The 26,448-nt window shown below is 47.4% G+C and overlaps 1 protein-coding gene across 1 annotated transcript; it reads left to right on the top strand.

Annotated features, from left to right (window-relative positions):
* The first annotated feature begins 1,106 nt into the window (after window positions 1-1,106).
* LOC132567062 (excitatory amino acid transporter 5-like) lies at window positions 1,107-26,448 on the top strand. Its single transcript, XM_060232661.1, has 11 exons — window positions 1,107-1,378; window positions 9,587-9,666; window positions 14,398-14,610; window positions 15,914-15,956; window positions 17,616-17,838; window positions 18,252-18,351; window positions 19,856-20,089; window positions 23,109-23,303; window positions 23,715-23,849; window positions 26,093-26,192; window positions 26,312-26,448. The coding sequence occupies exons 1-11, from the start codon at window positions 1,172-1,174 to the stop codon at window positions 26,444-26,446; spliced, it is 1,665 nt and encodes a 554-aa protein (XP_060088644.1). The 5' UTR covers window positions 1,107-1,171; the 3' UTR covers window positions 26,447-26,448.

The following is a 26,448-nucleotide window of genomic DNA, read 5'->3' as shown; positions in this document are numbered from 1 at the left end:
CAGGGTGAGAGGAAGTGACTCGCCCAAGGTCAGGGGTCTTTATGGCTGAGCAGAGATTTGAATTTGGATCCCACCATATCCTAGTCTGACACGTTAACCACAGTTGGAGTGCCAAAAATGACTGAGAAGGCTTACAGTGAGATGAAAGTTCTTGTCTGGGGTTCAGTTTCAGCTCTGGAGCCTGTTTACAGACAACATAAAACAATCATAGAGGCTACCTCTGATGATGTACAGGCTGCTTGCATTGGATAGATGAGAGCTGATATAGCAGGATGGTGGTAATGGGAAGTATGTTGGAGTTAGACCAGGAAGAACCTGAGGCCAGATCCCCACTATGGGCCAAACCAGATATGCATGAAGAGTTCTGTAATCAGAGTTCTAAGTGATTTTTTAAAAACCTTGACCGATAATAAAACCAACATAGTGGTGGCAGATGGCTCTGAAACAATGTTGTTTTAATCTGGCCAGACAGTCGGATTTCCAGTGGCTCATCAGGAGCCTTGCCGGGCAAGAGCCCTAGCTGGCTGTCTGCTTACTAAAAACGCTTAGGCTGTGATCGCACACGCTAAATAATGCACTTTCAATGTACTTTCCAACTGGATTTTGCCAGTTCACACAGTAAAATCCAGTTGGAACGTGCATTGAAAGTGGAATGAAAGTACATTATTTAGTGTGTGTGATCGCAGCCTTAGTGGGCATCAGGAAAGGTGTTGGCGGGTACCACGTTGAGGACCCATTCTGTGTTACTACCACTGTTTTACAGATGGTGAGCTGTGACTTTCCAGAGGCCACCGGGGTCTTCCCAGATCATGTAGCTCATTCTCCAAGCAACTAGTTTATATACCGGCTCCCATCAGCTTTCCTACTAAATCTGTTAGTCTTTACAGTGCCACAAGCTGATTCTTGATTGGGTTTCATAGCAACGTACCTTGGGCTTGAATGACGTCATCTGAGATGTCATTTCCCATTAAGCTTAAAGGCATTCAGATGGCTGCTGGCTTGCCTCTCGGTAGAGATTATTAGGGAGAGAAAGATAGCGTCTCTATGCCTTCTGCCTTCAGACGTGCTCCAATCCCACAGCGAGGCATGATCCGGCCGTACCGGAATTTCCCTCAATGAAGCCCAACGGCCTCCAGAACTTCAGCCTTGCCACTGTGCTCTCCTGTTCAGGATGGATTGTCATGGGACACTGAAGGGCACCATGTGGGACAGCATGAAGGAATCTTTCTTGAGTCCATTGTCTGTGGCCTTCTCGAAAGTCCGGAAGGCACTCCAGGTGTTCTGGAACAAAAATGGCCTTTTGACACTTTCTTTGTTTTCAGTGGTCTCCGGTTGCCTCTTGGGCTTCCTACTGAGGACGCTGGAGTTAACTGATCTGGTAAGTGACCAAAATGCACTAACCACACAGGATGGTGAAGAAGAGGTTTCTGTGAAGTGAGGGCTATCCCCAGCGGAGGCTGAGAGCCGAACATCTAAAATGGGGAGTGGAGTGGCTTCTGGCAGAAAACTTGCCCATAGTCCCTGGAGTGTTGGGAATCTGGGCATGATTTCTCTTGTGCTGAAGGGACAATATTCTGTGTATGCTCAGAGGCACTTTATGTCTTCCAGTGTCTGCAGTATTAATACAAAGCTTGCAGGAAAGTAGTGGCAACCCTCTGCTTACTTATTTGAAAAGATTTAAACATCATTTACGAATCAAGATGGGTAGCCGTGTTAGTCTGTCTGTCTAGCAGCAGAAAAGTTAAAAAAAAAAAAACAGTAGAAAAGAGTGAGTCCAGCAGCACCTTAAAGGATCACAGCTGACCTGAAGGATCTGAAGAAGTGAGCCTACCGCGAATGTTGTTAGTCTTTAAGGTGTTACTGGTCTCTTACTCTTTTCTACCATTTCCAAAGTTAAACGGGATTTTAATTTTCTTGGCTGGAGAACCTCTGTTGTTTGCACTCGCCAGGCTGCTCTTCAGCTCCCCCTTAGCTTCTTTCCAGTTCACTGTGTGGGAGCTGTCTTTTGGGGGTCTTATGGCCAGACCTTGAATTCAGCAGGAGCTCACAGGAGCACAGCTCCTGAACCTTTCCGATGCCCCCCCTCCTCCCCACCTACCTTGTCCATTGAATAGTAGGTGCAGCTGCATAACAATTCCTGGATTAGGAGAGCGGGCAGCCAGTCAGCTACCAGGAGTTATTCTCCCCACCCCCCTCAGCCCTCATTAACCCCTGGAGAAGCTCACACCACCCTTTCTCCACTTATGTGATTTTGGGCGGCAGGTGGCATGCTGACCTTTTGACTGGGGGGGGGCAGCCAAGGAGAGCCTCAGGTGAGTGAGGCCTGCTTGGGCTGGTGGGATCTCCAGCAGCCCAAGCAGGCCTCACTGGTCCAGGGCTCTCCTTTATTGCGTCGGGTTGCTTTTGGCTGGTGTGTGTGTGTGTGGGGGGTGGCATATGCTAATGAGGTATGCTAATAAGCTCCACCAACTATTTTTCTACAAAACGAACCCTGCTTAGGGCCTTGGCACTGGCTTGCATCAATCCATCTTGTTTGTGTTCCATAATTGAACATACTCCAACCCCCTTCTTGCAGCCTGTAACTTCTTGTTTTCTTGGAGGCGAGTCCCAGTGAAATCAGTAGAATTTGTTTCTCAGAAGAAAAAAAAAAGTTGGGATCAGGCTGTGAGATGTCCTTTCCTCCTCCTTTGCCTGGTAGAAGAATTCTATTTCCATCCAGAAGAGTAAGAGCCAAGGGATTTGTGATCTTCCATCACTGTCACATTAAGAGAAGTTTTGGCTGTCTAAACAGCCGTCGTTGATTAGGAGCCTCATCTCCTGTTTTGCGAAGGTCAGGGGGGCTTATTCATTTATTAGGCTTATATTGTGCCCCATCCCAAAAATGGGCTCAAGGTGGCTCATGGCAATTAAAGTATAAATAAAATAACAATAACATATAACAGTTGTGGCCAAACTTGCTTAACGTAAGAGTCACATAAAATAAACAGATGTTTGAGAGCCGCAAGACATGAATGTCAGGTGCTTGAGAGCCACAAGGCAGGCAGGAAGGACAGAAGGAAGGAAAATAGAGGGGGGGAGGGAGAGGTGGAAAGAAAACAACTTTAACTCTAAATGCGTCCTCCAAGCCCCCGGTTGGCTTGGCTTGATTTAAAGAGGCAAATGCTTTCTCCAAGCTGGCCAACAGGGCAGTGGGGGCTTTGAGAGTCACACAATATGTGAAAGAGCCACATGTGGTTCCCGAGCCACAGTTTGGCCACCCCTGAACATATAATAACCGAGTTAAAACAATCAAGCAATCAAAGAAACAATCAAAGACAAAAGCTGCAGGGCAGCCCATAACACCTCTTGCAGGATTAGTCCAGTGATGTATTTCCGTGGGCAGGGGAGGCAAAGATGGATTGAATTTCCCCTGCCTCAGCCAAAGGCCTGGTGGAACAGCTCTGTTTTAGAGGCCCCGTGGAACAAGTTTCGTTGATGACCTCTGTCTAAATGTTGATGACCTCTGTCTAAATGCTGATGACCTCTGTCTAAATGTGGACAAAGATTAGGCTTCCCTGTTGCTCCTATTGGATTTATCTGCTGCCTTGGCACAGTGGACCATGCCATCTTGTTGCGGTGCCAGGAGGCAGGAGGAGGCACGGGGGGGGGGGGGCGGTATGCGTTGGGACTGGTTCAAATCATTCCTCCCAGTCCAGACCCAAAAGAATTGCCACTGGAGACCAGTTATCCTGTGGGATCTAAGGATGCCAGCCTCCAGGTGGGCCCTAAGGATCCCTCCAGAATTACAGCTGATTACACTACAGAGATCACGTCCCCAAAAATAGATGTTTGGAGGGCGGACTCTGTGGCATTGCACCCCACTGATGTCCCTGTCCTTCCCAGGTTCCGTCCCCAAACCTCTGGGAGTTTCCCAACCTGGTTTTGGCAACCTATCCCCTGCTGGTGGCCATGGGAAGCCTGGCAACCCCAGTGGGATTCATCCTGTGGTGACCCACAGGGCACCGTCCTATTGCCATGCTTTTCACTCGATAGGTAAAAAGCCCCTCAGGCCAAATCATTCATAGTTCTGGGTTAGTCTGTCGTCAATGCTCTTCCCTCCATCCTTGTCTCCTGGTGATGCAGTAGAGGTCCCAAACCCGCTGCCTGGCAGCTGTGGTAAAATGGCAGAGAGTGAACAAAATTGAAATTAAACCCTGGAAAGACTGAAGTTATACTGGTTGGAAAGGAAAAGGTCTTGGAACAGCATTATGCTCCCCACTTTTTGATGGGATTCACCTTTGGCGTCTCAATGAAGAGCCTTGGGGTTATACTGGACCCAGCATTATTGCGGGGGGAGCAAGTTAACGCAGTGGCAAAAAAGGCTTTCTTCCAATTCAGCTTTGTTTAAAAAAAAAGCCTTTTACGTTGAGAAGGCTGGCCTAGTCACCTGAAGACTAGACTATTGTAATGCATTCTTACACTGGTTTCCCCTTCAAAATCGATATGGAAGTTCCTATTGGTGCAGAATGCTAGGCTGTTATCTAGAGCTGTATGGAGCCTGCATATTGCTCCTATTCTGCTGTCACTCCACTGGCTGCCCATCGGTTACTGGGCTCAATTTAAAGTATTGGCTATCTCATACATAAATTGTGAGCCCTTTAAGACCAACAAAAGCTGGAGTCCCATGGTGCAGAGTGGTAAAGCTGCAGTACTGCAGTCCAAACTCTGCTCACGACCTGAGTTTGATCCCGGTGGAAGCTGGGTTCAGATAGCCGGCTCAAGGTCGACTCAGCCTTCCATCCTTCCAAGGTCGGTAAAAGGAGTACCCAGCTTGCTGGGGGGGAAATGTAGATGACTGGGGAAGGCAATGGCAAACCACCCCGTGAAAATGTCATAATGCGACGTCACCCCAGAGTCGGAAATTACTGGTGCTTGCACAGGGGACTATCGTTACCTTTTTTATCTCATACATGGCCTTGGACTCTCATATCTGCAAGACAATCTCACCTCCCTACACTTCACTGCGACAGCTTCACGCATCTGGGCAGGGCCTACCATAAATGGTGCTAACCATAAATGGGCAAAATCAACAACTTCCCGTACTCATGCCTTGTCAGTTGTGCTCCCCACCCTGTGGACTGGCCTGCCTGCGGAAGTCAGGAAGGCTCCTGTTCTCCTGGCTTTCTTCAAACTATGCAAAACTGAATTATTTAAGAGGGCTTTTCTACACAAGCAACAGGGTAGCCCTGTACAAAATGCTTTATAATATTACTTGGATAACTTATTAGGGACTGTGGTCTATGTTACTGTGTATAGTTGGCTGTAAATTGGATCATATGTGTCATGCTTTGCCTCAGTTCTGTTTTCTAGACTTCTGGTTGATTTCTGCAACCCCAAATCCTATTTCACTGCTTATCGAATGTCCCACTTTACTGATTGTATTGACTGGCTCTTTGTAATCCACCTTGAGGCTCAGTGAGAAAGACAGACTATAAATAATGTGAATAAATAAAAACGATTCATGCAGTGAAGCCGTGCGTCGTCTCTGCCAAGGTTTCGAGCAGTTGTTTCCGTTATTTTCCTCAGTATCAAAGCTGGGTGTACAAGCAGAGCTGGCTACTGAACCGTGGCAAGTTTGTGCCTTTCTAGGAGGGGTAGGGCCGTGGCTCATTGGCAGAGCACCTGCTTTACACAGACGAAGGTGCCAGGTTGAGTCTCTAGTTTAATGCTCAGGTAATAGGTGAAATGGAAGACCTTGGTCTGAGACCCTGACAGCCAGTCAGAGCAGACAGCAACTGATCTTGATAGACCAAGTACGAGGCAGCTTCCTGGGCCCGTCCAAGGTTCCGTGCTCCTCAACCCCAACGGCAGTGTGCGACCATGGAACCCTCTCTCTGAACAGTTTCTCTATTGAATTTCAATGTTTACCAGTTCAGAAGAGCAGCAAGATGGGTTTGGGGGAAGATCTGTGAAGGGCTGAGTTGGTGAAATGAGAAATGTTTGGGGGCTGTGAATATAACTACAGTCCCAGATAGATCCACATGGGCAGCAGTGTTCCCTCTAAGCTGATAGATCCAAGCGGGCAGCCGTATTGGGCTGAAGCAGTAGAACAAGGTAGGAGTTGTTGCACCTTTAAGACCAACAAAATTTTACTCAGAATGTAAGCTTTCGTGTGTACACGCATACTTCTTCAGACGAACAATCAGGTACAGTGAGCAGAGCTACATATAGCTGGCAGGCAGTGGTTTAGAATGCAAAATGGTACAAATTTAAGATCCAACGACAGAATAGTAACAAATAGAGCAAACCTTTGATCTGGGTAGCACGAGCATGAGAAACCAATAAAACAATAACATGTCAAAATGTGAGAATGTCAGCTAATCACGCTATTGTTCATAAGCCCGGGTCAAAATGTGGGCACCTCCCTCTCAAGTCCCTCCCATCCAACCAACTCACCTTCCAGCTTGCAATATATACATAGTTTGCCGCTAGAAGAAAAACACAGCAAAATATAGTGGAAGATGGGCCCAGCACATGCAATGAGACACAGCCAACGCCCCCCACCTGAGCATGTCAAAACAGCCCCTCTAAGCTGAGTTAGTGTGAGCTAGCTTGCAGATTTTTTAGCTTCCCGCCTAAACATTTTTGTCTTAGCTCAAGAAGGATGACCCCGGAGCACAATCATTTATGCAGTAGCTCACAACTTTCATACCAGTCGCTCACAAAGTAGATTTTTTGCTCACAAGACTCTGCCGCTTTGAGGGAACATTGGTGGGCAGCCATGTTGGTCTGAAGCAGTGGAACAAATTGTGACTCCAGTGGCATCTTTAAGACCAACAGAAGTTTAGCTAAGGTATGAGGTTTCGTGTGCAAGCACTCTTCCTCAGATACATAGAAATGGAAGTTAATTCATATATATCAGCAGATGTCTCTACATAGACTAAAAACAATCTAAGTTAATAGGTCACAATGTGTTTGGATTTAATCACATTAAAATAGACCAATAAATATGTAATAGTAGGAGACTAATGCATAAGAGAATCTTAATTGTTAAAAGTAATTGTGACTCTGCTATTATGCTCCATTTGTCTCACGGCAGAGGCTCAATTACTCTTAACAATTAAGAAAGATACTTTTAGACATTAGTGTCCTACGTTGACATGTTTATTGCTCCACTGTTTCCCCTGTAATTAAATCCAAACATATTGTGAGCTATAAACTTAGTTTGTTTTTGCTATTTAGTCTTTGCAAATGTCAAAACATTGTCAATACAATTTCCTGCTCACGTATATAGAGGCATCCAGCTATATACATGAAACGTTAAGAACATAAGAGAAGCCATGTTGGATCAGGCCAACGGACCATCAAGTCCAACACTCTGTGTCACACAGTGGCAAAAAATTTTATATACACACATACAATGTGGCTAATAGCCACTGATGGACCTGTGCTCCATATTTTTATCTAAACCCTTCTTGAAGGTGGCTATACTTGTGGCCGCCACCACCTCCTGTGGCAGTGAATTCCACATGTTAATCACCCTTTGGGTGAAGAAGTACTTCCTTTTATCCGTTTTAACCTGTCTGCTCAGCAATTTCATCGAATGCCGACGAGTTCTTGTATTGTGAGAAAGGGGGAAAAGTACTTCTTTCTCTACTTTCTCTTCTTTCTCTACTTTCTCCATCCCACGCATTATCTCGTAAACCTCTATCATGTCACCCCGTTAACTTCCATAGCTGTGTATCTGAGGAAGAGTGCCTGCACACGAAAGCTCATACCTTGAGTAAACTTTTGTTGGTCTTAAAGGTGCCACTGGACTCAAAACTTGTCCTACAGTCCCAGATAGTTTGAGCTGCTCACTTTACCACCACTTTCTTCCACATATTTGTCACCACCCACTGAGATTAGCAGAAGACTCTTCTTTTCTGAGGGGTGATTGGTGGGAATTTGAAGCAGGGTCTTCTTGGTTGCTGCCCCATCTTTTTGGAACTCCCACTCAGGGAAAACTTCCACTCACCTATCTCCATTTCATTAAAACTTGGCTGTTGGGGGTGAACTTTTAGCTTTTGTTTTTGTATTATATCGCTTATTTTCCCCTGTAGTGTGTATTTTTATATTTTTATTTATTGAACAAGACTCTGTATACAGAGTTTCATAATAGTTACAATAATGATAATTAGGGCCACATGGCGAGCTACGCCTCTTCCCTCCCCATGCTTCAGCCTGCCGAAGTCCTCAGGAAGGCTGCTAGAGGCGCGGCCGCCCTGCCATGGCCAGCCACCACTTATGTCTGGATTGGGCTGCCTGTCTCTTAATCTGACAATTAAACGTGCATCTATTTGCATGTGAACAAAGCAGTCATTTGAAGAAAAGCATTTGAACTGTGTTGGGACAACACAGATATGATTTGCTCAGTGCGTGCAAGGTACCGTACGTTTATCTTGCTTTGTGATTAACGAAATGCCACAATTAAACAATATAAAGCGTGTTTTGAACACAAAACAGTACAGTGAACCAGCAAGGCCAAATGAAACAGTGAGACTTTTTTATGGTGGGAAATACCTGCAGATTTGTAGACTCATTTTTACAACCAGCGGTCTAACAAATTCCATCTTTCATCGAGGATAGTGATGATTTTATAAATAAAGTGGAGGGTGGAATACTACCCCATAATGCTGTTCTCTGTACTTTTGATGTTTTCTCCTTGTATACTAATACTCCGTTGGAGGAAGCACGTTTAGTGGTAGAGACGGTATTGGAGAAACGTCCCAATTCGAATCCTCCCACTTCTTTTTTGTTACAACTGATTGATATTGTTTTTGAAAAAAATTATTTTAGATTCCAAGAGGACTTTTTCTATCAGATACATGGTGTTTCAATGGTTTGCAATTCCCAGGTGGGGGCAGGTGATCCCCCGGTTTGCAGGCCTTCCCCCCGCTTCAGCATCATCAGAAAGCGGGGGGAGGGGGAGATAACTGCTGGGCTCTCCATTATTCCCTATTGAGACTGATTCCCATAGGGTATAAGGGAAAATTGATCTGTGGTTATCTGGGGCTCTGGTGGGGCTGTTTTTTCAGGTAGATGCACCAATTTGCATCTTGCATAGCATCTGGTAGCTCTCCTCAAAACACCCTCCAAGTTTCAAAAGGATTGGACCAGGGGGTCCTATTCTATGAGCCCCCAAAGAAGGTTCTCCTATCCATTATTTCCAATGGAGGGAAGGCATTTAAAAGGTGTGTGATCCCTTTAAATGTGATGGCCAGAACTCCCTTTGGGGTTCAATTATGCTCGTCACAACCTTGCTCCTGGCTCCACCCCTAAGTCTCCTGGCTCCACCCCAAATTCCCCAGATATTTCTTAACTTGGACCTGGCAACCCTAAGGGCAGGGTTTGGGACCCTCAGCAGTGTATAATGCCACAAAGTCGTCCTTCCAAAGCAGCGAGGTGGATTGATCTCTGTTTCCTGGAGATCAGTTCCCAGGAGATCTCCAGCCACCACCTGGAGGTTGGCAACCCTATAAAATGCCCTGGCTGTGTTTGGTTTTTTTGTAGCCTTTTTCATTTCTTCTCTATGGTCTGACTTGTCTGCTTTCCTCCTCTCCTCCAGGAGAAGCAGTACTTCTCTTTCCCCGGAGAGTTGCTGATGAGGATGTTAAAGATGCTAATTTTGCCTCTGATCACCTCCAGGTAAGAGCAGGGAGGCTGGGGAGGAGACAGGCATCTGCTGCCCAGAAGGGTTCACTCATCTTTCAGCTGATGCTGATGGGGTAGGGGGGGGAGTTTGCCTTCCAGGGACCAAGATCTATTGCAAAAGGGTCATTTCTGCTTGCAGTGTCACAATTAAGCAGGGACAGTAAAGGACATGGTAGAGTAAAGGACATGTTACCCTGAGGGAAGAAAACTTTGAAATCTCACATGAGGTTATGTGCATCTTTTTGTTTTTCTGCAGATTAAATTCTGTTCTGAAGAAGCAAGCACAAAAGCTCCTACCCTACCACAAACTTTGTTAGTCTTTAAAGTCCTACCGGACTCTTACTCTTTTCTGCTGCTGCAGAAAAACCAATCATGCCGTTTTTAGAAAAATGACATACATAGAGAGAGAGAGATGTGGGCAAGAGGTCTCTCCAAGCCGCAATAGCTTAATGGAGCCTCTGTGGGAAGTGCTCCTACGATTTTCACCTAATCTGCCTTCAATCTTTTGTTCCATGGTCCTAGCAGATTAAAGGATTGATATATAGCTCATGGACCTACGACTCTGCCTTCTATGGAGCCAGGCCTTTGGTCAGGCTAACTCCAGCTAAGGTTGCCAACCCATAGGGAATAAAAAGAACCGGTCCAATTTCGTTTCAGGTGTGGACCACCGTTCTTCTAGGGACCATCTTCCATATTCATAGGTTCAGTAGACTTGTGATGCTACAACAGTTCTTGGCTTCCTCTGGTTTTTTATATTAATTCATGTGGAACGCTATTGCCAGTTTCTATCTATCAATGTAGCGGTTGTGTAACCACAGTGGGGACACAACCGCTACACTGATAGATAGAAATTGGCAGTGGCGTTCCACATGAATTTAATATAAAAAAACAGAGGAAGCCAAGAATTGTTGTAGCACCACAAGTCTACTGAACCTATGAATATGGAAGATGGTCGCTAGAAGAAGGGTGGTCCACACCTGAAACGAAATTGGACCGGTTCTTTTTATCGTTAGACTAGATTGAGAAGGGATTAAGATTTATGGACAGTAGCTACGTTGTGCGCAGGATGGTTATCTAACTGCATTTTTGTATTTTAAAATTATTATGAATTGTTGTGATTATACATTATACCAGGGGTGTCAAACATACGGCCTGGGGGCCGAATCTGGCCCCCGGAGAGCTCCTATCAGGCCCCCAAGCGACTGGCTGTCATCTGCTTCCTTCTCCCTCTCTCTTGCTTCCTTCTGCATCTCAGCTTGCTTTGCGAGGCTTGCTCAAGCGCACAGGAGCAACAGAACCAAGCCTCTCTTTCTTCTGTTGGCTGAGGCTCCTCCCCCTCCTGGTCCCCTGGGGAAGGAAGGAAAGAGCCAGAGCTTCCTTTGCCCAGTTCACAAAGAAATACAAAGAAAACACCTTCCAGGCCAACGAGTGCTAATGCTTTAAGCATGCTTTATTTTAATTTTTGTAAACAAACAGTCATGTTTGTCTGTGTTCTTTAAGAAGTTTATATCTCTGCCACTTAATCTTAAATCAGTACACACATGTCCTGGCCTGACACAGCCCAACCTGACAAAGTCTCATTTATGTCAGATCCAGCCCTCATAACGAATGAATTTGACACCCCCGTATTATACTGAGGAACAGTTTTGTTAATGGAGAGAGATTTTTGTTGTTTATCTCGGCCGCCGAATGGGGCCAGGAAATCTCTGCTATTATAATTGATCTTCAGATGACAGAGACGAGTTCCCCCGGAGAAAATGGCCGCTTTGGAGGGTGGACTCTCTGACCCTGTGCCCCACTGAGGCCCCTCTCCTTCCCAACCCCGCCCTCCCCAATCTCTTGCCAGGCAAATCCCTGAATATGGTTGACAGATGTAGTCTGGGAGCCCTGTTCTTCACAGGCATGTGCAGGGCCCCATTTGGATCAGGACTGCAGCATGCGTGACGAAGAGGATAGCATCTTCCCACCTGCGCCATTTCCCCCAATCTGAAATAGCTCAGCACGGGGAGGGGGCGGGGGTTAACCCTTTCTCCCTGTACACTGCTGCCCCAGATCAAATCCTGCCTGGGAGTCAACTTCCAAGCACAGAACATCCAGACCGCATCTGGTCAACAGGTGCTGGGCAGACATGGAGGGGACACAAGAACTTTGTAATGTATAGTTGGGTATTTGGTGGCTATGAGTTTGAGCTTTCTATCCAAATTGTTTTAGCTGTCGAGGGGAGGTTGCTTCACTCCTAGCAGGGTTTACTTCCAGTCTCAGAGTTTACTTCCACCTTCTAGGCAGTGTGCAACCCTCTCCTGCTTCCTTTCATTAACCACTGTGTCAGTTCTCCTTTCATGGAATCACTCACGTGGCGCAGAATGTGCAGCTGGAGATTAGAGCTTGCTAAAAGGCGGAGGATTTCCTCAGCACATCATTGATTTGAGCACCTTTGGCTCAACTGTTGCTCTGGCTGGCATGGTGCTCTTCGGAAAGCGGCAGTCAGTGCTGGGCTTCCAAAGGATACTTGCTGGACGAGAGGGCCTCCTGTCCCTGTTTCTTTATTGCAAGGCTGGTCAAACTGCGGCTCTTTCACACATATTGAAGCCCCCACTGCCCCATTGGCTAGCTTGGAGAAGGTATTTGTCTCTTCATATCCCTTCTCCAAGCCAAGCCAGCCATCAGCTTGGAGAATGCATTTAAAATTAAAGTTCCTTTCTTTCCACCTCTCCCTCCCTCCATCTATTTGTCTGCCTTCCTTCCTTCCTGTCTTGTGGCTCACAAACATCTGACATTCATGTCTTGCGGATCTCAAGCATCTAACATTTATTTATTTATTTATTTATTTTATTCGATTTATATCCCGCCCTACCCCACCGAGGTGGGCTCAGGGCGGCTTACAACATAAAAACCAACAGAATCCATTTAAATACATTCATGATAGATTAATAATTATAATTATACAATAAAATATATAAAATACATATAAAATACATAAAAACACATAAAACTTACTACAATATGTACTATGCTAACCTTCCTTAAATCAATTCTTCAATATTCCAGTATTAAATAATCTGGTGTTATAGATTGGAGTGTTCAGGCATTCTGATAGCAATTAATTATATGCCAGCCGGAAGAGGACTGTTTTGCAGTCTGTGTGGCTCTTACGTTGAGCAAGTTTAGCCACTCCCGATTTATTTCGTGATTCAACCTGTTGGCGGGCGTTTGCTTCATCTCTGAGAAATTCTAAATGTGGATGTAAAGGCCGAGCGTACAAGATTACAGGCTTACCAACTCAAAAGGAGTTCCTGGTGATTTTGGGGTGGAGCTTCGGGATGGTGAAGTTTGGGGAAAGGGAGAGACCTCAGCTGGGGTTGCCAGCCTCCAGGTGGTAGCTGGAGATCTCCCACCTGCTGGTGAAAATGGAGAAAATGCCTGCTTTGGAAGGTGGACTCTATAGCATTATACCCTGTTGAAATCTGGCAACACTAGGGTATGAGGCCATAGAATCCATGCTCCAAAGCAGCCATTTTCCTCCCATCTCCGCAGTCTGGGGATCACCTGTAATTCCAGCTCTACCTGGAAGCTGGCAACCCTGATTTACAATAGCAAATGGAAAGCAAGTAGATGTTTTCAGTCCCTCCAGTTTGTGGTCATCCTGGTAGGGAAGGCACTGCACTTCTTTAAAGGACTTGGCCGGATGCCCCTCCATAAGGAAGAAGCTCCAGAATCCCAGGTGGTCCTAGGATCTGGCCATCCTAGTCCAGGGCATTTGAAAACAGGCCCTCTGCAGCTGAATGTCAATACCACAAACAGATATGAATGGAATAAAAAGACAGATCGGCCTATTTTGCCAAAGCAGTATGATCAGCTGAGGTGTCCGGTATACTGTAAACGTAATTTTTTTGCAGAACGAGCCTCAGCTTCAGACCTATAGACATCCAAAGGAGCAGAGATGGTGCAGACAGAGGTGGGGAATTTGGTGGTCCTGTCTTGATTGGCTGGACAAACTAGAACGTGGAAAGGATTGCGCTAAAGCAGGGCTGACCAAACTTGCTTAACATAAGAGCCGCAGCAAATAAAGTCAGATGTTTGGGGAGGGACGGTGGCTCAGTGGTAGAGCATCTGCTTGGTAAGCAGAAGGTCCCAGGTTCAATCTCCGGTATCTCCAACTAAAAAGGATCCAGGCAAGTAGGCGTGCAAAACTTCAGCTTGAGACCCTCGAGAGCAGCTGCCAGTCTGAGTTGACAATACTGACTTTGATGGACCGAGGGTCTGGTTCAGTAGAAGGCAGCTTCATATGTCCGTATGTTTGAGAGCCCCAAGATGTGAACATCAGATGTTTGAGAGCAGGAAGGAAGACAGGCAAATAGATTGGGGCAGGGGCGGAGAGGATGGAGGGAGAGGCAGAAAGAAAGCAACTTTAACTTTAAACGCATTCTACAAGCCGCCAGCTGGCTTGGCTCAGAGAAGTGATTTAAAGAGACAAATGCCTTCTCAAGCTGGCAAACGGAGCAGTGGGGGTTTAGAGAACCACACAATAAGTGTGAAAGAGCCACATGTGGCTCCCGAGACATGGCCTGGCCACCCGTGTGCCAGAGGTTCTCATGACAAGGGACAGTCACCTGCCTTTGCCAGTGGTCGGAGGAGGCCCCAGCTAAGGCAACCCCCCACGAAGGTAGCAGGTTTGGCTTCGGTCAGAGGGTGTAGCAATCAAACCCCCCTTCTTTCTCCCATCAGCTTGATGTCCGGCCTGGCCACCATGGACGCCAGAGTTTGTGGGAAGATGGGGATCATCACCCTCACATACTACCTCTGGACGACCTTCCTGGCTGTCACCACTGGGATCATCCTGGTGACCAGCATCCACCCGGGGGCTGCTGCCCAGAAGGAGGAGTACACGGTCAGCAAGGTGGTGCTCAGCTCGGCAGATGCTTTGCTGGACCTTATCAGGTATTGGCCTTCTCCTTCTCTCTGGCTTTGTCGTGTCGAATGCTGTCCGCATGCCCCGGAGTCCTTTCAATACATTTCAGATAGCTAAAGAACAAAGCCTTGACCTGGGAGACCCAGACTAGCCCGATCTCATCAGATCTTGGAAGCTTAAGCAGGGTCAGCCCTGATTAGCGTGCGGGTGGGAAACGACTAAGGAATGCCAGGGTCACCATGCAGAGGCAGGCGACGGCAAACCACCTCTATATGTCTCTGGCCTTGAAAACAACGGAGTTGCTTGAAGTCAGCTGTGACTTGAAGCATCTCTCTCTCTCTTTGACCAATTTCCACTCACCTTACGCCACTCTCGCGTTCGTTTTCTCAGCGCAGCTTCCTTCCGAGTTCACACTATCCGCCCCGGGGCTGCAGCAAGCGTTGGCGTTTTTGCGCAGCAAACAGAAACTGCCAAAACCCCGACAGCAAGCCAGCTGGAACTGCGTTCCTGCTCAAAAAAAGCCCTGTTTGGGTGTTTAGTATATTTTATCAAAAATCTACCATATATCACTGGGACATAGGTGATATGTCAAACAACATATATACAGAAGGGAAGCTGTACAATGACCCAAACATCTGTATTTCAGTAAATGACCCAACGGACAGTCGACCATTATGCAATCTGTTTTGGAAACCGCTGTCCTTTTTCAAGGATCCAAATATATTCAGCTCTTCTGGTCATGCAACTTGAATAAGGTTTTCCATTTTCTTGAGGTCTGCCATTAGATTGAAGCATGTTATATGTATGTGCTCACCCCAGAGGCTTCGGCGGGGAGGGCGGGGTATAAATACAAATTTATTATTATTATTAAAACATTAAACTTCTAACATATGTAGAAATTGGAATGCTTAGGCCAAATTTCTGTAACCAGTCAACTTCACAGACTCCTCTCTCAATTGAACGTTGCGTTCTACTCTTCTCTCAGTTGAATATTGCGTTTTAAATAACATCTGTTAAAAACACAAATCAATATATTGGACATTCCTATAATTTTATTGAAGTATTTATTATGTTTTTGGTAAGTGGTATTAGAACATATAGCTGCTTGCAGCACATTTCACGTGAGGTTGTGTGTTTAGTGTTGTTCTGTGTCCACCGTGGTCCCCTTAATTATGCCATTTTAAGATTACAGCAGCTATATTCTATTTAGGATGTGAACTGCTCTGCTCAGTAGGGAGGGGAAATCAGAGGGAATGTTGCTCCGCACTTTGCTTTCCGATTTGCATCCCCCAGTCCTCTCCTTCATGTTCTGCTTATTTTTGTCTCCCACAGAAATATGTTTCCTTCCAACCTCATTGAGGCTTCTTTCCAGCAGGTGAGTCTCTGGTCCAAAACTCTTCTCAGCAAAGCTTGGGCAGGGAAATGTCGCTGCTGCTCTCTCCATGCAAGCTCGTCTCTGTCCTCTTCAGGGGTCTGGGTTTTGTCCTCCAGTTTGGTGTAGTGGTTAAGTGTGCAGACTCTTATCTGGGAGAACTGGGTTTGATTCCCACTCCTCCACTTACAGGTGCTGGAACGACCTTGGGTTAGCCATAGCTATCGCAGGAGTTGTCCTTGAAAGGGCAGCTGCTGTGAGAGCCCTCTCACCCCCACCCACCTCACGGGGTGTCTGTTGTGAGGGGAGAAGATATAGGAGATTGTAAGCCACTCTGAGACTGATAGAGAGAAGGGTGGGGTATAAATCTGCAGTCTTCTTCTTGGAGCAAACAGCAGGTTGGGTAGAGCATGAATTTAAATTGGGAGAATAATACAGGGAGAGAGAGGGAGACACAATTAAATGCTGCCTCCTTCAGCAGGAAGTGGCCCCGTGGTGCAAAGTGGTAAAGCAGCAGTACTGCAGTACTGTGGTCTGAACTCTCTGCTCTCTCAACCTGAGTTCGATTCCAGCGGAAGCTGGATTTAGGTAGCCGGCTCAAGGTTGACTCAGCCTTCCATCCTTCCGAGATCGGTGAAATGAGTACCCAGCTTGCTGGGGGGAAAGCGTAGATGACTGTGGAAGGCAATGGCAAACCACCCTGTAAAAAGTCTGCCATGAAAACTTTGTGTAAGCAACGTCACCCCAGAGTCGGAAATGACTGGTGCTTGCACAGGGGACCTTTGCTTTCTTTCAGCAGGGCTGCTGCAATTGAATTGGCTGGAACCAATGTTCCCTCTAAGCTGCAGAGTCTTGTGAGCAAAAATTCTGCTTTGTGAGCTACTGGCATTAAAGTTGTGAGCTACAGCATAAATTAATGTGCTCTGGGGCCATTTTTCCTGAGCTAAGACAAAAATGTGTGAGTTGGAGGCTCAAAATCTGTGCGCTAGCGCACACTAACTCAGAGGGAACACTGGCTGGGACTGTATATTATTTTTTTTAAGCACCAGGAGATTTGATTTATATGGGCTGTGGCTCAGTGGCAGAGCATCTGCTTGGCATGCAGAAGGTCCAGGCAGGCCTCATCTTGGGCAGGAGCTCACAGGAGTGGAGCTCCAGAAGCTTTAAATTTTATTGTGCTCTTTCTTACCACCCTCCCCCCCCCAAAAAAAACCCTGGCTTCTAGACTCCCTTCATATAAGAAGGGAGTCTAGAAGTTCAAACCCCTTATAAGAATTTTGCTGGACTGTTTAGATTTGGCAAAACTTTCTAATATTTTCCCCCACAAAAAAAGGAAAATAACCAAAACATATAAAGCAGACAGACAGAAATCTTCCTCATGCCACTGTGGCCACAAAGGAGACAGTATTTTAAAAATTATGAGGGGAGTAAGGTTTTATTGTGACAGTTGTAATTCCAGAAGCATTTTAAGGTAGATACTGAGCTGATAGAATTTAGTCCACCTTCTGGCGATGTTGCACAAATGAGCTCCGGCACCTCCTTTTCTACAGAACGACTGCTGCTCAGGGTCAATCCCTGGCATCTCCAGTTAAAGGACCAGGCAGCAGGTGATGTGAAAAAGACCTCTGCCTGAGACCGCTCCGCTCTCTGCTTTAATTCTAGTACCGAACAGTCGTCGTCCCAGTAATGAAGGCCTCTGGATTCCCAAAGGTCCCGCTGAAGTCTCTGAGTTACGTGTATTTTGCGCCGGATGCCGAAAACCCCAAGATCCAGCGCCCCGTGCTGCTTGAGATCACGCCGTCTCCGGAAATGACCTACAGGACTGTTCCTGGCACCAACAGTGAGATGAACGTATTAGGAATCGTGATCTTCTCAGCCACGATCGGTACGTGGCAAAGCCTTCTGTGTAGGTTTCTGTGGAATTGGGATTGGAGGTTGTGTCATTTTGCCACCCCCTCAGTCAAGGCTGTTGACCAGAGTTAACCTGTTTGCCCTTTGTCTAGCCAGCAGTGGCTAAGTGCTCTCACACAGCATCTGGTTTCCTTGAAGAGAAGCGTTCTCCCAAGGCAGCACAGATTGGCAGAACCTCTTTTGCTGGTCTGTCCCCCTTAGGGCTGCCAGCTGTGGATTGGGAAATATCTGGAGATTTTGGGGGTGGGGTCTGAGGAGGGGGGGTTTGGGAAGGGGAGGGACTTCAGTGGGGTATAACGCCGTATTCCACCTTCCACAGCAGCCTTGGGTCAGTCACAGCTCTCTCTCAGAGCCACCTTTGTAACTCGTGGCTGCCTCTCTCTGCAGGCCTCCTCCTGGGAAAGATGGGGGATCGTGGGATCCCCCTCATCAACGTGTGCCAGTGTCTGAACGAGGCGGTGATGAAGATCGTCTCCGTGGCTGTCTGGTAAGCTGAGCTCTCCCTTGCAATGATGACTGGATGCTGCCACCAGATCAGTAATGCACACTAGTTGTAGATTCCACCCCTCCCCCCCCCGTCCTTTCCTTTATCCAGCTGAAGTTTGGAACTTCTGGAGAAGGAGCCTCTCTGGGTAACTCCTCTCAGTGTACAGCAAGAGCCTTAGAACAGGGGTGGCCAAATTTGCTTAACATAAGAGCCACTTAGAATAAACATCTGATGTTTCAGAGCTGCAAAACAGGAAGGTAGGTGAGGGGAGGTGGAAAGAAAGCAACTTTAACTGGCTGGCTTGGCTTGGAAAAGTGATATAAAGAGAGAAATGTCTTCTACAAGCCAGCTGATGGGGCAGTGGGGGCTTAAAGAGCTGCACAATATGTGCGAAAGAGCCACATGTGGCTCCCAAGCCACAGTTTGGCCACTCCTGCTTTAGAAGCACTTACGGGCTTCTAGTGCTGCTAGAGAGGAAGGGTAGAGATTCCAAGATGGATGCTTAGGTCCCATTCAGCAACCAATTGGGGAAGGTTTCCCATGAACCAGTGAAGTTGCTTTTGATTGGTCTGTCCATCTCTGTACTGCCTGCTCTGACAGGCAGAGAGGGGTCTTCTCTCACCATGTTCCTTTTAACCAGAGATACAGGAACTGCACCTCTGCTCCACTTTTTTCTTCCTCGCTTTGGTGTTGTATGAGACCATGACTGGAGCTGTGTTGTCTGCTCCCCCTGGCAGAAGCCCTCTTTCTTGTTCCCAGATCCCTCCAACTAAGCCATCTAGTGCCCCAGAAGAATAAGTGAAATGAGGCCTCAGCTAGCCTGCCTCTGACAAGAACGGGGGCTAAAAGTATCAACTACTGTCAGCCTCCTGGTGGCTCTTCCATGCCCAGCATCTCATTTGATGGCTTTCCCCAGGCTCCACCTTCTCCAGATTTCACCTAAGCTCTGTCCACTGGTCACTTGTAGGCCAGAACCCGGAATCTCTTCCATCCCTTCCATCCCACACTGTCAGGATCTGTGTAGATCTCATCAACTCAGCCTTTGATTTGAATCAAATAAGGACTTTATTGAAAAGATACATGTTCACAGCAAGACCTTTCTTGTTAGAACTGACCTCATAGGGTAGGGCCAGAAACTTACTCTCTAGGTATGGCAGTTAATGACATTAGCAACTCAAGGCTCGCAAAAGCGGTGGCAAAGTATTTGAATTAATATGTGCTCAGTCCACACACACACCCTGTAGTCACTCAGAGTCTTTTCTTTGAAAATGAAACTCCATGCTGTTCTCTCCAGCAGTTCAGATAAGTTCCTGCATCTCAATGCCAAATATATATGTGAACGCATATATCCAGTATCAGTAATCAGCATTGGAAATTGGCTGACATAAAATCACCGGTGAGAACTTTTTCTTGACATACAGACCATGGGATGGAGTTCCCTCATGGTAGGCTCCCCATCTCCTGACTCCACACAACAAGGGCTGGGTCATCTCGCACTTTACAGGTACTTCCCTTTCGGCATTGTCTTTCTAATCGCTGGGAAGATCTTGGAGATGGACGACCCCATCATGATCGGGAGGAAGCTGGGCCTCTACGCCATGACGGTGGTGACGGGGCTGGCGATCCATGGCTTTGTCTTCTTGCCCATCCTGTTTGCAGTCATCACCAGGAAAAACCCCTTCCCCTTCATCCGGGGGATGCTGCAGGCCCTGCTGATTGCTCTGGCCACCTCCTCCAGGTAAGGAAGGCAAGGAGATCCGATGTGCCGCTTAACAGGGGCTAGACACTACAGGCAACACAGAAAGGTCTGCGGCGCAGCTCACATGGTGCTGAGAGCCCACACGGCATAGCGGTTAAGAATGTCAAGACCGGGTCTCAGGATAACTGGGTTTGAATTTCCACCCTGCTGTGGAAGTTCGCCGGATAACCACCATGTTCTCTCAGACTAAACCACCTCACAAGGAAGATAAAATGGAGGAGATGAGAATGATGCCATAACAGGTCCCCACAGAGGAGGAAACTAGGATATGCTGGTTGTCACACAGCAGGGGACTAGGAAGGGCCTTCTACTGGCTGCCACCATTCCAGTAGGGGTCTGTCTCAGAGGGCTCAGAGCATCCACCGCATCTCCCTTATTAACCAATACCTTTTAACCAACAACGAGACGTGAGGAACCAGCCAGTTTAACAGTAACGCCAATGGTTTATTTATAGTGCTCAAACAATAAGTGGGTAATAAAAGATTTTTAGCGCAACAGTGAATAAAGAAACAGTAAAGGTGGGTGTAAATAAATAAAGACCCTGCCAAGTCTGACTAGTTCACTGCCTCTATTGCCAAAAACCTTCTTAGGGTGAAGGATCCACCCTCCCCCCCTCCGGCTGCCTTTTCTCCTCCAGAGAACAAACCTTTCTCTGCAGCTGGGCCTTTTATTCTTTCCTCCCAGGTCCCATCCCACTTTGGGCAAGTTTTCCCCCCACAACCTCTTCACCCATTCTGAGGGACAGAAGCAATCCTGCGAGATGGAGGCCTGCCAGCAACTCCAGTGTAGGCTTCTTCCTGCCCTCTAGGCCTCAGACGATGACAGTAGTGGAAAGTACTATCAAGTCTCAGCTGATTAGTGGTGACCAAGGAGGGTTTTCAAGGCCAGAAATGTTTGAAGGTGGTTTGCCGTTGCCTGCCTCTGCATTGTGACCTGGACTTCCCTGGGGAGTCTCCCATACAGATACCAACCCGAGCTCAACCTGCTTAGCTTCCGAGATCTGTTGAGATCAGGCTAGCTTGGCCCATCCAGGTCGGGGATAGGCAAAAAACAATAAGCACTTGCTGTTGGAACTATAACATTACCTGCTGAGAACCAATTTTCCCACTGCTGAAATGTGAGACATCTTTCCCCAAATGCATCACATTGCAGAGGTCATTAGTGGCAACAGAGTGGAAGGCAAGCGGGTCTGAACCCCTGTGAGGTGCCGGAAGTTCCCCTGGGCAAGCCTTGGTGGCCCATTTCCAGGCATAACAGTGCTGAAAGAGGTCCATGGCTATCTGACCCAGTTGAGCTCATCTGAGGATCTCTGATTATTAGTCTTATTAGTTATTACTTAGTTGATGGCCAGGGTGTGTTTGGATTTTCCAAAAATTAAATATTGTGGGCCATTCCTACCGTATCTGTGTCATAGTGGCAGCTTCACTCTTCTGCCTTGGCATTGTCCAGCAGCGACACAGTGATTGCAGTTAAGGCAAGAGCACACCCCCATGGTCTGGTTTTCTCTACCCTCAGAGGTAGAGCATCTGCTTGGCATGCAGAAGGTCCCAGGTTCAATCCCTGACCTCTTCAGTTAAAAGGACCAGGCAGCAGGTGTTGTTAAGGCATGTCAGACTAACCTGATCTCTTTTTTTTTTTAAGTCATGTCAGACTAACCTGATCTCTTTTTTTTTTAGAAAGTGACTACTTTGCTGGATCAGGGGATTGCTGTAGACATAGTTGATCTTGTTTTCAGTAAGGCTTTTGATAAGGTTCCACATACTATCGTTGACAAGTTGGTAAAATGTGGTTTGGATCCTGTTACCATTAGATGGATCTGTAGCTGGTTGACGGATGGCACCCAAAGAGTGCTTGTGAATGGTTCCTCATCTTCTTGGAGAGGAGTGACAAGAGGAGTACCCCAAGGATCTGTCCTGGGACCTGTTTTGTTCAACATCTTTATAAATTATTTGGATGAAGGAATAGACAGAATGCTTATTAAATCTGCAAATGATACTAAATTGGGAGGGGTTGCAAACACAGAAGAAGACAGAAACAGGATACAGGATGACCGTGACAGGCTGGAAAACTGGGCTAAAACCAATAAAATGAATTTTAACAGGGATAAATGTAAAGTTCTGTATTGAGGTAGGAAAAACCCAATGCATGGTTCTAGGATAGGGGAGACTTGTCTTAGCAGTAGTATGTGCGAAAAGGATCTAGGGGTCTTAGTGGATCATACGTGAACATGAGTCAACAGTGTGATGCAGTGGCTAAAAAGGCAAATGCAATTTTGGGCTGTATCAACAGAAGTATAGCGTCCAGATCATGTGAAGTGATGGTATCACTTTACTCTGTTCTGGTAAGACCTCATCTGGAGTATTGTGTTCAGTTTTGGGCACCACATTTTAAGTATATAGACAAGCTGGAACGGGTCCAGAGGAGGGCGACAAAGATGATGGAGACCAAGTCCTATGAAGAAAGGTTGAAGAAGCTGGGGATGTTTAGCCTGGAGAGGAGGAGGCTGTGATAGGACCATCTTCAAGTACCTGAAGGGCTGGCATATAGAGGATGGTGTGGAATTGTTTTCTGTGACCCCAGAAGGTAGGACCAGAACCAATGGGTTGAAATTAAATCAAAAGAGTTTCGGGCTCAACATTAGGAAGAACTTCCTGACCGTTAGAGCGGTTCCTCAGTGGAAAAGGCTTCCTCAGGAGGTGGTGGTCTCTCCTTCTTTGGAGGTTTTTAAACAGAGGCTAGATGTCCATCTGACAGCAATGCAGATCCTGTGAATTTGGGGGAAGGTATTTGTGAGTTTCCTGCATTGTGCAGGGGGCTGGATTCGATGACCGTGGAGGTCCCTTCCAACTATGATTCTAAGGCCACCATCTGAGACCCCGGAGAGCCGTTGTCAGTCTAAGTAGATGAGACTGATTGTGATGGACCAAAGGTCTGATTCAGTGTAAGGCAGCTTCAGGTATGCATTAGCCACCTAACAGGAGTCGCCTTCCCCTCCCAGCTCAGCCACGCTGCCCATCACCTTGAAGTGTCTACTTGAAAACAATGGAATCGACAGGCGGGTGGCCAGGTTTGTCCTCCCGGTCGGTGCCACCATCAACATGGATGGGACGGCCCTCTACGAGGCGGTGGCCGCCATCTTCATTGCCCAGGTCAACGAATTCGACTTGGACTTGGGTCAGATCATAACCATCAGGTGAGCCCATTCTCCTTTCCCTGGGGTGTGTACACTGAAGCGGGATACTTTGAAAAGAAAGGGGGTTGCCCTTTTTTTTTTGAATGAGGGCATTGTGAAAAGGCAACTAGACATATTTGTGTCAAGTGAACCTCTCTCTGTGTGTGGCTGACTTCTGGCGACCCCTATTTCAGAGAGGTGGCTTTGATATTGCCTGCCTTTGCATCCCGGCCCTGGTATTCCTTGGAGGTCTTCCCTCCAGGTATTTGCCAGCATTGGCCCTGCTTAGCTTCTGAAATCCAATGAGATCAGGCTTGTCTAATTTTTGACTACTGTTGAAGTTGGAGGGATGCTCGGCCGTCCCTTAACTACAACGGAGAGGAACGAACATCCCCTCTGACAGGGATGGCCTTCTGCCTTCTCTTCCTGCAGCATCACAGCCACAGCAGCGAGCATCGGGGCAGCCGGCATCCCCCAGTCGGGGCTCGTCACGATGGTGATTGTGCTCACCTCCGTGGGCCTTCCCACTGAAGACATCACCCTGATCATTGCGGTCGACTGGGCTTTGTGAGTGGATCCACGCATCCCTTGTTTCTTCAGCACATCACCCTAACATCCCGTCAAGTTTGCTGATGTAGCTTTGGGAAGGGGGGCAGCAGAAGGCTGGACTTCAGGCAGGTGCTCTTCCCCACTCTGCTCTAGGTTTCTTGCTAGGAGCAGCAGTCACAGAATCAAGGAGCTGGAAGGGGCCATAACGGGCCATCTAGTCCAGCCCCCTGCTAAATTCAGGATCAGCATAGCAGGGGTGGCCAATGGTAGCTCTCCAGATGTTTTTTTGCCTACAACTCCCATCAGCCTCAGTCATTGGCCATGCTGGCTGGGGCTGATGGGAGTTGTAGGTAAAAAACATCTGGAGAGCTACCGTTGGGCACCCCTGGCATAGATCATCCCTGACAAGTGTTTGTCAAGCCGCTGCTTAAAGACTGCCAGTGAGGGGGTGCTCCCCGCCTCCTGAGGTAGCTGACTCCACTGTTGAACAGTTCTTCCTGTAAAGGGTTTTTTCCTAATATCCAGGTGGTACCTTCCCACCCTTAATTTAGACCCATTCTTGCGAGTCTTCTCCTCTGCTGCCAACAGGAACAGCTCCCTGCCCTTCTCTAACTGACAGCCCTTCAGATACTTAAGCCATCATGTCCCCCTCACAACCTCCTCTTCTCCAGACTGAACATTCTCAAGTCCCTCAGCCTCTCCTGAGAGGGTTTGGTCTCCAGGCCCCTGATCATTCTCATCGCTCTTCTCTGCACATTCAGACTATCTCCTTTTTCTCCCCATTTCTCTGCATAGTGGTGACCTGACCTGGTACCCAAAATATCAGGCGTGCTATCAGGTCAGCAGTGTCCAGGTGTTGGGTTAACTGGTATAGTTAGTCCAGTACCTACTAGTTAGCAGAGTGCTTTAAAGCTACACGCACTCAGGAGTGTCTTTGCACCAGATTACCAAGTTTACAACGTTACACGGAGCAACTGCTTCAGTTTAAAGACTAATAATAGTTGCTTTGTTTTGGAACTACAATCTAGATAGGAAAGCTTAGAGGTAGGATAGGAAACTAGTCTAACTTACTAAGGATGGATGCAGATGGTGAGAGAGCCATCCGCATCATGGTGCCACGAGACCAGCGTGTCCCCCCTCTTGGTGTGTAGAAAGAGAAGTATGTTACGGGAGAGAACAAAACGGAAGGAAGGAGAATCAATTTCCCAGAGATCTGTCGAGGGCTTTTTTTGGAGCAGGAACTCCTTTGCATATTAGGCCACACCCCCTGATGTAGCCCATCCTCCAAGAGCTTACAAAAAAGCTCTTGGAGGATGGGCTACATCAGGGGTGTGTGGCCTAATATGCAAAGGAGTTCCTGCCTCAAAAATAACCCTGGATCTATCCGTCTACTTCAAAGGGACAATGGCAGAAAAGAAAACACAGGAAAGAAGCTTAATCTGACTTTCTAGCTGTCTTAACTCTCTTGCCACATAATTGGGAGGCAGGGGATAGCATCCAATGCTTCACTTCCAACACCAGCTGCATACCCCTACTCAGGCCACACACCCCTGATGTAGCCAATCCTCCAAGAGCTTACAGGGCTCTTAGTACAGGGCCTACAGGAGGACTGGCTACATCAGGAGGTGTGGCCTAATATGCAAAGGAGTTCCTGCTACAAAAAAAGCCATGCCCCTACTCCTGATTCTTGGAGCTAGCAGGAGGTCTCTGTGTTTAACTTCTAATGCTCGGAGAGCAGCATCCAAAACTGTTTGGTCTAACCCACCCAAGTAAAACAAAGACCCTTAGAAAGAAGGAGAAAATTCCCCAAAAATGACCTCTAGTAGCAGAGGATGATGATGATATTGGATTTATATCCCGCCCTATACTCAGAGCTGTCACAATCTCCTCTGCCTTCTTCCCCCACAATAGACACCCTGTGAGGTGGGTGGGGCTGAGAGAACTCTCCCAGAAGCTGCCCTTTTAAGGACAACTCCTCCGATAGCTATGGCTGACCCAAGGCCATTCCAGCAGCTGCAAGTGGAGGAGTGGGGAATCAAACCCGGTTCTCCCAGATAAGAGTCCGCACACTTAACCACTGCACCAAACTGGCTCTCCCCGGATGATCCCCTCATTCCCGAAGTTGTATTGACTCAGGGCACCTTTGACCATTTAGAGGGGAGATGTGAAATTTCCTCTTTGGGCATTGTGGAGAAATGGGGAAGCATCACTGAACACCTATGGGGGCATCTGACTGGTCCTCTTTGTCCTCCATCTCCCAGGGATCGATTGCGCACCATGACCAACGTCCTGGGCGACGCTCTGGCAGCAGGAATCATAGCCCACATCTGCCAGGAAGATTTTGCTCCAAGGGCAGCCAATGTACGAAAAAGGAGGGGGGCGGGACTTACACGTGAACGCAGAAGCCAGGTGCGGGTGGGGCGGGCAGCAGGACTCCGTCTGTTAATCTTCCTTGCCAACTCCCCCCTCCCCCCAAACAGGACTCCAGGAGCAGCCAAGAGAAGCCGGTCCTGGCCGAGGCGATCGTGACCTGTCCCAAAGACCACGTGCTGCAGATCATCGAAGAGGTCTTACTGGAGCGGACGGGCATCAATTACAGCATCTGCCAGGTGTGAGG

This window comes from Heteronotia binoei, chromosome 2 (genome assembly GCF_032191835.1).
Source record: "Heteronotia binoei isolate CCM8104 ecotype False Entrance Well chromosome 2, APGP_CSIRO_Hbin_v1, whole genome shotgun sequence".
Lineage (NCBI taxonomy): Eukaryota > Metazoa > Chordata > Lepidosauria > Squamata > Gekkonidae > Heteronotia > Heteronotia binoei.
The sequence above is the reverse complement of the archived record's forward strand: the minus strand, read 5'-3'. Positions and strand labels throughout refer to the sequence as shown.

Bases quoted from the DNA above. Each gene is read 5' to 3' on its own strand.
- LOC132567062 (XM_060232661.1), top strand. From the start codon at position 1,172: ATGGATTGTCATGGGACACTGAAGGGCACCATGTGGGACAGCATGAAG. The intron at 14,611-15,913 runs GTATTGGCCTTC...TGTCTCCCACAG, and splicing joins GCTTTGCTGGACCTTATCAG to AAATATGTTTCCTTCCAACC. The intron at 23,850-26,092 runs GTGAGTGGATCC...TCCATCTCCCAG, and splicing joins ATTGCGGTCGACTGGGCTTT to GGATCGATTGCGCACCATGA.